Source organism: Lytechinus pictus, chromosome 1 (genome assembly GCF_037042905.1).
Source record: "Lytechinus pictus isolate F3 Inbred chromosome 1, Lp3.0, whole genome shotgun sequence".
NCBI lineage: Eukaryota > Metazoa > Echinodermata > Echinoidea > Temnopleuroida > Toxopneustidae > Lytechinus > Lytechinus pictus.
This window is the reverse complement of record NC_087245.1, coordinates 28,568,228-28,581,139: the sequence shown is the minus strand read 5'-3', so window position 1 is coordinate 28,581,139 and position 12,912 is coordinate 28,568,228. Positions and strand designations below refer to the sequence as shown.

Sequence of the window (12,912 nt, the reverse complement as noted above, 5' to 3'; positions counted from 1 at the left end):
TGAAAAAGCGAGAGTTTGGCAAAAAAGTGAGAGTTTCACACCTACAAGTACATAAGTCTTTGGCTAAGATATAAAACTGGGCATATCTACATGTACCTTACAAATTTCTGATTGGTTAGAATTAAGATTCTGAGTAGAGTCTACTGAGTTAAATCACTCCATTACCATTCATTTTTCTCCACCTTTCCTCTGGTTCTCTTGTCATCTTCATTCCTTGGCAAAGTTTCCATATATTTCCTTCCAATAGAATTAAAAAAAAAAAATTATGGAAAAGGTTTAATAAAGTCCGGGGGGGGGGGGGCCAGTCAAATATATTGATGTACACATGCGTGACCCAAAAAAAACGCGTTTAAAGGGATCTTTTTTCAGTTTTGGACGCGGGCCGCGCTTGCACGCGTCAAGGGTATCAAAAATACCGATTTTCGAAAAAAAGGGTGGTTTTGAAAGACTGGTCAATGGTCAATCGCGGGGTCAAACATATTTAGGGTATGTTTTTTTTCCAAGCTTTTTCCCTGGGGCTTTTTCCTCCTTTCTGAAAAGTGTTCAGGTTCTACCCGATGGGGGGGGGGGGGGGGGGCATACCCAGCATGAATATAGTTTTGTCTATTTAAGCTTATTGTTAGCAAGTAGACAAAACTTGTCTAGGGGTCATATTCTGGCGACAACTTGTTTAGGGGCCAAAATGTGTAAATGAAGCCCGCAAAAAATTTGTTTGCGCACAGAAAAAAACTCGTTTAGGGGGTGTTTGGAAATAGTTTGGTCACGCATGTGTACAGCAATACATTTGACTGCCCCCCCCCCCCCCCCCCGGGATAAAGTCAAATCTGACAAATGTCTAAGAGATTTAGGAAGAAAATATTGGAGACAATGAAATATGGCTTTATTAAAGGTCAAGTCCACCTATGAAAAGTGTTGATTTGAATCAACAGAGAAAAACCAGACAGGCATAATGCTGAAAATTTCATCGAAATCGGATGTAAAATAAGAAAGTTATGACATTTTAAAGTTTCGCTATTTTTCACAAAATAGTTATATGCACAATTTAGTCACATGGAAATCAAGAATCAATGAAGTCCCTTACTATTTCTTTTGTTTTTTATTGTTTGAATTATACAATTTTTACAGATTTGACAACAAAGACCAACTTGACTAAACCATATAATGTTAAACAATGGTAATTCCACATGTTCAGGGAGAAATAAAACTTTGTTTCACAGGACAATGAGGAGATAATTAGAATATTTCATTTAATAAAATACAAAAGAAAAAGTGAGTGAGTGATGTCATCAGTTCCCTCATTTGCATACTGACCGGGATGTGCATATAACCATGGACCTATTACGAATGGACATTCAACGAATCCCCTCCTTTGACCCAAAGACCGTCGCCGCTAATCCTTTTATAAACAGAGCGCTGGCAGCTGACACCCATCAAGCCGGTCGTAAAACTCGCTCTCACTGATGGACAGCGGAAATCAATTGTACGCTGCTCCTACCCATTGCGATGTTGTTCGTTCACTTTATCAAAAGCAACGCACAGCAGCGAACGTTAGCGCTATGAAAATGATAGCAGAAACAAGAAAACAGGCGTGCATAAACGTATTTTTTACGTACATCGCTAACAACCGGAAATGAAATGCATTGACATCGCCTTGCAGATCCGTATATCTACGGCAAAAAAGCAGTTGAAATTCGACGAAAAAATCTGCGGAAAAACGTTAAAATTTCATCTTTTTCGGACAGTATTGATGTCGATAGTAGCGCTTACCTTCGGTCAGAAGTTGATTTTCATTTGGGCATAAAATTCCACAGGATTGATGAAATTTAACGGGATTTTTTTTTATGGACAGACGACAATCGCACATTATAGACAGCCTAAAATAATGTACTGAAAAAACGGATATGAATTGCGCATTGCATTCTAGGTAATGAAGGGACTTTCCCTATTGGCAATCGGGGCTACAACATGACCGTCTTTGGTCGAAAGAGGGCCAGTGATCAATCGGTGACGATCATCGGCCGAAAGGAGCTTGTGTAAACAATCGCCCCGGGTGGTCGTCGTAAAAACTGCGTAAAGAGAAAGTTAAGGGTTAGACAGCAATTTTGACAGCTGGAAACGGGTGGTGGTCATAAAATGCTCTCGTTGAATGTCCATTCGTAATAGGTCCATGATATAAAGTTATTATGTGAACTTAAAAATGCCATAACTTTCTTATTTTAGATCCGATTTTGATGAAATTTTCAGTGTTATGCTCATTGGATTTTTCTCTTTTTATTCAAATCAACTCTTTGTTGGGATGGACTTGTCCTTTAATTATTGAGTGTGTGCAATTTCCAAGGGCATTGATTTATTGTACTTTTTATTATTGATTTATCTATACTTGTAGTCTTGGAGACTAGACTATTACTTGTGATATTGTTGTGAATGTGAAACCCATGGCTGTTGGCAATTCCTGCTATTAGTACATGTAGCTCAGTAGGCCTATTAAAGTTGGCAACTGACTGGAGATACATAAGAAATAGAGTTGAGTTGAGCTGAGAATGTTTATTTAAAATCGGTCACTACGAGACCTTCAAATTCAGTTTTTTGTCTCACCTGCATAGCAGAGTGAGACTATAGGCGCCGCTTTTCCGACGGCGACGGCGGCGGCGGCGGCGGCGGCGACGGCGGCGGCGGCGTCAACACCAAATCTTAACCTGAGGTTAAGTTTTTGAAATGACAGCATAACTTAGAAAGTATATGGACCTAGTTCATGAAACTTATACATAAGGTTAATCAAGTATCACTGAACATCCTGCATGAGTTTCACGTCACATGACCAAGGTCAAAGGTCATTTAGGGTCAATGAACTTTGGCCGAATTGGGGGTATCTGTTGAATTACCATCATAACTTTGAAAGTTTATGGATCTGATTCATGAAACTTGGACATAATAGTAATCAAGTATTACTGAACATCCTGTGCAAGTTTCAGGTCACATGATCAAGGTCAAAGGTCATTTAGGGTCAATGAACTTTGGCCAAATTGGGGTATTTGTTGAATTACAGCCATAAATTTGAAAGTGTGTTGGTCTAGTTCATAAAACTTGGACATAAGAGTAATCAAGTATCACTGAACATCCTGTGCGAGTTTCAGGTCACATGATCAAGGTCAAAGGTCATGTAAGGTCAAAGAACTTTGGCCACGTTGGGGGTATTTGTTGAATTGCCATCATATCTCTATAAGTGTATTGGTCTAATTCATAAAACGTGGAAATACGAGTAACCAAGTATCACTGAACATCTTGTGCGAGTTATAGTAGTTTTCAAAATCAGCACTGCTGCTATATTGAATCGCGTGATGCAGGTGAGACGGCCAGAGGCATTCCACTTGTATTTATTATGTATCCTATTGACAGTATCAATTTTATTTCTTGTTTTGGTTGGGGAACTTGGGGATTTAGGGTTCGAGCTGCAGCCTCAGCTGCTGCAGAAAACTTTATTATAATATCTTCTACCCCAAATCATTATTTTACAACTTAAGAAATAGGGTCTGTGGAACGAAAACCTGTATTGTCTCACACCTCTCAATTTAGCACTGGAGGGGGGGGGGGGCAAAACAAAAGCTAGAATCCACGCACATTCAGGACCGTGAAAGCTTCAGTCTCATTAATTACATTGGTTGTTGACCAGTCTATATGTCTTGTTTTACTTACATATTATATGGTAAGGTGTCTAAGAGCTATGCAGGGGCAAAAGCTACACACAAGTGACACAACAAATGCAAATATATCAATTTCAATGATAAAATGCTTTATTTGCACAGTATATGAGTTATGATTACCGTATGTTCTTTGTCCTCAGTTACCTCTGTGAGATGAGATAAGAATAAAATACTTCACCGGTACTTCTTAGCACAGTCAGTTCATGTACATTTCATATTTTTATTCATCACAGAGTACCTTTGCCTAAGGCTGAATTTATGTGATTAAAAAAAATTGTTGGTTGCCAATTGTCATTTTCCAGTTTCCACCCATAGAGGGCCCCACAAAAATATGCTCAAAATTAACATTACACAGTACAAGCCTGTAAAAGATAAAGCATTGTTGTGAAGGTTTAGTGAATCAATACATAGGTAAGAGTGAAAATAAACAGACTCTTTTACACTTTTTTTATTGTTTGGTGCGCAATGCGTAAAAACTCAACACAGATGAGGTGGTTGCAGACAACAATATCTATAGCCTAGGTGATGGGACTGCCCTGCTGTGTGACTGACAAAGAATGAAAACAGATGAATTCAGATTTTATATCGAGGCTGCAAAAAAAAAAATGCAGAGAAAGCTTGTAACTGTTTGTAGTTTTTTAGATGTATTCTCTTAAATTTCTTAAAGACTGAATGCGGGCACGTGAAATGCAATTTCTTTGCATGGGGAATTTTAGGACCCCTTCAGAATCCTTCAAGCCTTATTAAGAGATTGATGCACAGAAAAACATGTCATCACTTTTTAAACATTTGAACATACTTGTGCATTTTTTGGATGAAGTTTTCATTGTTCTGATTGTTTTATTGCTTTTATGTTTATTTGAATCCACTTGCTGCTTGTGTGGACTTGAATGAATGCATCGGCCTGCTTTTTTTCTGTTTATTTTTGTGTTTTATTTTGGTGCTACATGTCCAGTACAATTACATTGTTTCTAAGCTCATTGCCCTGGCAACATGTTATACATGTACTATATTGGACCACTGCTACATTTATCAAACATATGCACAGAATGAATATGACTGATCAATTTTTACAAGAGTGATACAGTGTCTGCAATCACTGCATGCGTGTGCAGCTGCCTCTTTGTTTACTTGAAAATGTTATATGCAAATAGGTCAGCTTACTCCAGTTTTGTATTAAACTCCCCTTGTATAGGTCTGTAGACACTGTTTACCAGTAATCCTGTGCATTGAAAGGTTACATCTTTTGTTCCTTATTCTCAATTCACACACAGTACAAGCCTGTAAAAGATAAAGCATTGTTGTGAAGGTTTTAGTGAATCAATACAAAGAACCTAGAACTGTGTATGGTGAAGATGTGCACCTTTTAATAAGTGATCACTTTGTGCATTCTTGTTGTGTGACTGAATGGTGAGTGAGTACAGCTATGAAGTTTGCTAACAATATGTATTATTCTGTTCACTGTCTTTGAATATACAATTCACATACTGTACCATTATTAATTTCAAAGTTCACTACTAAGCATTTATAAGCATGTAAATGATGTAGTTGTGTTTGTATTTTTGTTTTTGTTTTTTCAAAAGAAAGAAAACCATACAAGTGAATGATTGAGTGAGATGAACTACATATTTTTTGTAATGAGTTTTCTATCATCTGTACACTGAAGTACCTCTACCTCCATGCTCTAATCAATTGATGCTTATATGTAGCATAACTACTTTTACCAGGTCAGTAGGCATCCTGTTAAAATAAGAAGAGCTACAAATTAATTTGTTACATTCTGCAGAGTGATGCTCCAGTAGAGCTATTCAGAGTACCAGATCTGGAATTTATATCAATTCAATTCATATCGCAGTAATAAATGAAGTATTACCCATTCAGTAAATTCCTCTTTAATAAACAGCATTTTGTTTTAGAATTTGAACAAGCACTAAAATGAGGAATCATATCTGATCCCTTTATTTTTGTAAATTGACCTTGATTGTATAGGCTACTGTATCATCATTGTATTCTTGACATACATATAGTGCAGCCTGTGAAGTTGTGTAGAACACATGCCTTTGGCCCTTGTTATACATTGTATCTCGGCTCAAAACCCATAACTCCAATTGCCAGCTTCTCTGTAAAAAAATAATGAGGCACACTAACAATTGGAATTTGGGATGCAAAACAGAAAAAAAAATTACTAAAATATCAACCAACCAGCCTGCTGTCAAAATAGGAAGTCATGAAATGAAACCAAAACAAAACTATATGGAAATAGACATCAAACAAATATTGGTAAAACGTGAGTTTTGAGAGGAATTGCATATGTACAAGGCCAGTCTCTTGTAAACAGTACTCACAATAAAGAGGATTAAACAGGAAATGACATGGTAATAACATATACAGTGTACATGTAGCTCAGCTCTGTTTTGAAACTAGTTTCCTTTGTTTACTTTAAATTGCAAGGGTTTTGTGATCTCTCTTTTGTTCTCTCCAATCCAGGAAATGAAATGTTTTGCTGCTGGCTACCAGCATCTGTAGATCCAGTCTTACTACACTTGCTGTTAGCAGTTTAACAGGGTGTAAGTGCTTCAAGTTAGAAGTCGCATCACGTCATAAACACCACACCATCGACTGTCAAGAGGGATGAGAGCTTGGAGGTCATTTTTGACCAAGATAAAAAGCAATTCATATCATGTGATCTGCGGTACATCCAGATAGAGCTACCAGGAATAATTTAATGTTTCCAAGGACATTTGTTGTATAGAAGATACATAATTCATGAAATGAGAAAATGAGGGAGCAGTCAACCATTTGTGCTGTATTTGTGTATTTATATGCACATCTTATATTGAATATGAAAGCAACTTGTCGATCTTCAGATGCATATCATCACTATGACGTCTGATTTTACTTGGATACATTGAGATATCCTCATGAAGCAAGCATACATTGTACATGAAGACTACAGCTGAACAAGTCATTTGATGAGGCCAAACATTATTGGCTATATACTGTACATTAATGCAAAATGCAATCTTCAGACTTTGCGGATTATGTTCGTCTGACTGAATTTTGAAAAGAGAGGAGCAGAATATTTTTAGGGTGTACTGGTTACTATGGCAACCAGTGGCAACCAGAAAACACCCATTCATGATAACCTCAATGATGCCATCTCTCATTTTCAACAACAGGTAAGCAAAGTGGATGTACTTCTTTTGGATTAATATGATTACGATATTTATCAATAAATAGAACTTGTGTTCATGAGTTGCCAGATAAAGTGGGGGGGGGGGGACTTTTTCAGTAAATTTTAAAACCTGAAAATGACCATGATATCAAATAAGAATTTCCATACTCAAAGTAATATTGTACCATTATACTTGCTAACTCTAGATGCACAACACATTCAACACAAAGCCTGTAATTAGCTCTTTGTAATTTATAAATGTATAATGCAAAGTGAATTGAACCACTATATATAGACTGTTGTGAAACATAAGATATTAATAAGCAAGACAACTGATAATGATCAAAGATGATTTTCTTTCAGTTTGCTTTTGAATGATAGGCCTAATGCTTAAGATGTGTTAAATATGAGTACATATAAGGGCAAATGTGAATCAAACCTTTGAGAATATGCTTACTACATGTAGACTGATTTTTAAAAATAAGGCTATCAGGACATCTGACAATGATATCAATGAGGATGATCTTAGTGTATATTTATACATCAAACTTCTAAAAGTTGTATTCTGAAATATGATGTACAGTATAGGCAGTGTATTTCATTATTATTGTATGTACTTGTTCATACTATAAGAAATTATTTGTTACAGATTGGTGCTTATGACAAGGAATTGTGGGAGGAACACGTTGAACAAAAAGAATCGCAGGTAAGATGTGTGCACTTCAAGTGAGAACAGTATTGGATCCATCAAATCGCTATGGCCCGTATTCTGAAGTCGGGTTTAACTTAAACTCAGGTTTAAAGTTGTGGTTTAAGTATGGATAGCCAACTGTTACATAAATCACTAACAATATAATATTTCACCTCATTTGGCTATCTAATCATTCATAATTGTGTAGGAAGTATGAATAGATGATTGTCTTCACCATCGATGAATCAGGAAAAAGCACAGTAAATATAAGAAACATACAACTTAATACAAATTTTGACACTTTTGGCTTCCCATAATTTTAAATTGTAGCACAGAGTAGACCATGGTCTAAGCTAAACCAGACCTCAGAATACGGGCCAAAGAGTTACGGACAAAATATTATTAAAGCTCTTTGTTCTTATTAAGAGCTTTAATGGTACAAAACATTTCCTTCCGGACCTTTCAATCTTATCCTATTACATGGAGAGGTGTTGTGGCTCAGTGGATAAGTCTCCAGACATTGAACCCACAAAGTCTAGGGTTTGAATCCTAAATGTACCACAACTCTTGACAAGGCGTTCTAATACTCTCAACCCTGGTGTAGTAAATGGAACCCAGTTAGAAGTAACTCCTTGAATGATCGAGTACCCGATCAGGGTTGCTTTACTTTAGGTCCATCCACTTTGAATCTGCATTTATATTGTAATTATGCATACTATTTCGGAATGAGTTATATGTTTTTGTATTTTGATTGATTTGTGGAAAATAAATGAAATGAAATGAAATGAAATGAAAGTAGGGGTAATAGTATGCAGTGCTGAGAAACATTGTAATGTAGTATATTATAAGTGCTTCTGGATGTAGTGCCTGTTCTAAGGCCATTGAAAGGATCCATCCATTTCTGGAAGTTACTACAAAGAGGAGCTACATATTCATTGTTCTCTTCTTTGCCTGCCTTGTTCATAGTGAATATTTGGTGAATGTATATATATTTTCAAATATTTTTGAAAATTCATGTAAATTTTCAATAAGTAATGTGCTCTTAGCAGTCTGAGAGCTTGTGAGAGGCTTGCCAGACAGAGCAACAAGGTTCTGTATGCAAACTAGATTTAAAACATTTTAGTTCATTCAAAGAATACTAGTACATGTAGGTCAAAAGATTTACTGGCTACTCTGTTCCCTGAATGAAAAATCAATGAAATTATTTAGAAAAGAGTAAATTTTTAGCCCCTGAAATTACTGTTGTCATGAAATGAACTTTAATAAGCTTTCTTTCTAACTGACAGTATATAACTATAATTATGCATTTGAAAGATTGATTGTGAGCAATTTTGATGCATATAGTGCCCATATCAAAGTAGCTATTTGTGACGCATATGAAATAGCATAACTTGTATTTTGCCATGTTGAAACTGAAACCACTTTTTTGTTTACAATATTGTGAAATGTAAACCAACATTGTATGTCAATTAAGAATTGAAAATGAAACAGTAGTCTGTACATTGGATACCGTACTTCATTGATTTCCTTTTCTTGTATTTGAATAGTTCATCACACATTCAAAAACTTAGAGATCACTCATGCATCTCTGAAGCTTGGTTGATTGTTATTGAGCACATCGCTTGTTATTCAGGGGTGAGACAGTACAATTTTATAATCATCACATGACAATTTTTCTTTGCAGGGTCTTGGAGTGCATACGAGTAGTGCCCAACTAAAGACCGGAAGAGTCAAAACAGAACTGATTGATGTTGATTTAGTGAGAGGTACAGTAATTATAATTTCAAATATTAGTTTCATCAAATATGTACATGCTAATTGTCAATTTTTCTTGTCAAGATCAGGCATTAACTTTTGATAATTTTGAGTGCAAGGACACATTTCTATATTACAGCACAAATGGGGAAAGATAAAAAGGGCACATAGATCTCGAAGGCCAATGAGAGGGGCATCAAGGTCAATAAAGAAGGCATCCACAGTCGTGACCTCCAATGGCCTTGATTAATTTAAAGCCCTGCAAGATGGCGCAATGTGTCAAGTTTAAGATAAAACAGCTGAAGAAATTATGAATTGAAATTTGATTTTAAGCACAATTCTGTAATTTTGGGATAGGATGCACGCATTGTTGTAGGGCAGTAGAATGAAACCTTACAGATTTTCAGGATGCTTAGCCTATGCATGAACTGAGCCTAAAATGCTTAATAATCTTAATAAACTGTTTCAGATATCTTACTTACATGTACACTGTAGCTACTATGGATTTAAATCTGTTATAATAAAATAAAAATTAAAAATAAAAAAGAAGAAGAAGAAGAAACCACCATATTTGACTGATTTCTGTGCAGCTTTTATTGGAATATGAATGAAAAAAACTGTCACACACAATTTTATGAACCACTGGAAGTTACTAATCCAGATACCTGTCCAACTTCGATTGAAAAATGACAATGTCAATTTGCATTTTTAATGTTCAAACTTATATCATGATAAAATTTATTTTGCCTAGATAGGAATTGAGATGAAAGATTTGGAATACAGTCATAGTTAGTATGTCAGGAAAATGGTTTGGGGCTCTTATTTTTGGCACTCCATACTGGTATTCCAGTCATTCACAAAGTCAATGCTTAATGGGAAAGCTGACACTGAAAATAAAGGTTTCTTAATAAAAGCAGAAAAGATAGAGAATTGTTTTCACGAAAATCCATCATAGAACAAAAGAACTATTAAAGTTTAAAGATTTGAATTTGTGAATGTGCTACCCACCTGTGATGTCACAATTCTAAATTCTGATATTCCATAATCATTGATAGATTTTCACAAAGTCCTCACCAATATGTTGCTTTATCCACTTCAATGTTGGTGGGTATGATTGAGTACAGTGTTGTGAACAATTTGTAATATTTTTCTCAATAGGTTCAACCTTTACCAAAGCCAAACCGGAACATGCCTGGCTTGCCACAACGTGGAAGGGCCTTCTTCGAGTGTTCTTCTTTCCCTTTTACTTCACATGGTAAGATTGGTATGACATTTTCTTGGGATCCATGCATAACAGGCCAAAAAAGTTTCAAAATATTTAATAGGGCTCCTAGGGGCATTTTGGTGTGCAAATTAGCCCAAAGCCACCAAATTTTTTTTTTGCAATGTTGCATACATAAAATAGAAATCAGAAACAGTCTCTTTTATCTTCATTTTTCAGTTTTCTTCCTTCATCCTCTTCTTTTTATCTTCATTGTTTTTCACATCATTTATTTAATTCGTATTAGTTATTTATTATTTTTTTTTGTTAATGGAGCCTTTTGAATTTTTCAAGTATTCACATGAAATGGGTTTCTTGTACACAATGTAAATAGCAAAGTGTGATAGTGTTTGTGTACCAAAGTAGCCTTTACTCAGTATTTGAATATTGTACTAGCCTGAGACTCTGGGTCATCTAAGAATGTAAATATGTAATTAAGGAAAGATGTAAATATGTAATTTAAGAATTTAGGAATAGTGTCAGTATTAGTCAACACATTTTTATGGATTAAATTAGCATTCTAGATTTGGTTTTGTTCCCTTTTTCATACATTCTTAATGACACTCCTGTTTGCAGTGAATTGTCTTAAAGCCAGACTACTATTTTCACCCAAAATTCTACAGGAATCCCTTGATAGATTACTAATGAGGTACATTTACATTGGTCTTTTATATCAAATAGGTGGAGGCAGCAGCTATCAGCAAGCACATTCTATTCAACGCTAGTCCTATACTTTCTACAACTTGTGTGTGTCACAATCTTCTATGTTTTTCAACCAAGCACAGAGCAGCAGGTATAGTGCATGATGTTTATTCAACGCTTAAAGTTGAATTAAGAAGACGATTCCAAATATTGAGATATTTACATTAATAGCAACCTTACAACCCCCCAAACACTAATAGGTGATTCGACCCCCCATTTTCTTTTTTCAAAATAGTGAATTTAAACGATTTATCCCTACCCATTTTCCCTGAGTTCGCTCCTGCAATGCCTACCGAGACGGGTGTTCTTTGAGTGTGACGTCACCGGGGGGTATTCGGTCCCGGTTTAGTAAACAAGGCAGTGCCGTTTTGTGTACTACTATGGAATAACTGCAGTTGAAGTTGTATCTGCGAGCCATAGAACTTGCAAAGAGGAAATGATTAAAATATTTGTGGCCGTACTATTATTCCAAATATGTGAATTCCCTCAGAATGATACCATAGACCCTAAAGGAATAATTTCAAGGTGAATAATATGAAATTTGATCGAGATCTTCTCACCAGTCGATAACGTAGCAGACGTGTTATTATGACATATTTATCCGCGTGTGACTCGGCTCTTGCAAAAAAACACAGTTGGTTGCGGAATTGCTTTGTGCCGACCGGCCGCCCGCTCCGGCGCAGCTAGCTGTCGAGCTACCGTACCGTTCTTGTTGTCTTCAACCATAGAGATGTATACTAATTACTATATATCTTTCTGTCTTCAACTCACTTCCGAATTGCGTTTGTATGTGTGACGGTGACCCCTAGCGTAATTAAATATAGAAAACAACTCAGAAGGCCGAGAAAGAATACTATACGTTTGGTTCAAGATTGTTCTGTGGAATGAGCTATGAGTGGAAATGATCCAGAGGATATAAAAGTGGAGTCAAAGACAAAAGAAAAGAAGAAAAAAACGCCAGGGGATCGCTGCACGGCCATGAACTAAGTCGACATACCAGACCATAACAGTAGTAGTCAGTACACTCAATGCCTGGGTGTTGTGTGTACTAGTATTATGCGTTCAGCGCGCGCTGAGCTAGCCGCCGGAATTACTTTCCAGCTACTCACTTGATTGAACATCGTGATAAAATAAATGAGAAATAGTGAAAATATCATTCAATAACTCACTGTTTGCTATCTTACATCATGATTGAAGAGTTCATGGTGGTTATTCATACTGTTTTTTATACAGGGAAAGTAAAGATTTGTACATATCAGTCCTATTTGTTTGATTTGAGTTGCTTTGAAAAAAAATTGTAAAATATCTTTCTCTCTCTGCATAGCATTTCTGTATGACATTCAGGCACCTCTTATACTAAATTCCCCCCCGGTGACGTCACACTCCGAGTGACTTTTCTGTACACTCGTCTCTCGGGCTCTGACAGGTGGCTAATTTCATAGACTTTCAAAGCAAAATATCGAGAAGGCAGAGGATTATTGTGACATGCTATGTGTTTGAACAACTTATATATACTATATATTGTATGTAGAACCTATATTTATGGAAACTCACCCCCTTCTTAATTCAACTTTAAGGAAAGTAGTTGCAATTAATAATGAAATTGGCTTCTACACATTAACTTGAG

General features: G+C 36.1%; 1 protein-coding gene across 2 annotated transcripts in view; it reads left to right on the top strand.

The window, feature by feature from the left end:
- Nucleotides 1-12,912, top strand: part of LOC129260547 (protein PHTF1-like) — a 32,746-nt gene that overhangs the window by 2,079 nt on the left and 17,755 nt on the right. For both annotated transcript variants that reach the window (XM_064099725.1, XM_064099719.1), the window contains exons 2-6: nucleotides 6,189-6,880; nucleotides 7,526-7,582; nucleotides 9,252-9,333; nucleotides 10,481-10,577; nucleotides 11,265-11,376. In XM_064099725.1, the coding sequence (XP_063955795.1) occupies nucleotides 6,806-6,880; nucleotides 7,526-7,582; nucleotides 9,252-9,333; nucleotides 10,481-10,577; nucleotides 11,265-11,376 (423 nt within the window). In that variant the 5' untranslated portion in view covers nucleotides 6,189-6,805. The remainder of the gene's footprint in view (nucleotides 1-6,188; nucleotides 6,881-7,525; nucleotides 7,583-9,251; nucleotides 9,334-10,480; nucleotides 10,578-11,264; nucleotides 11,377-12,912) is intronic.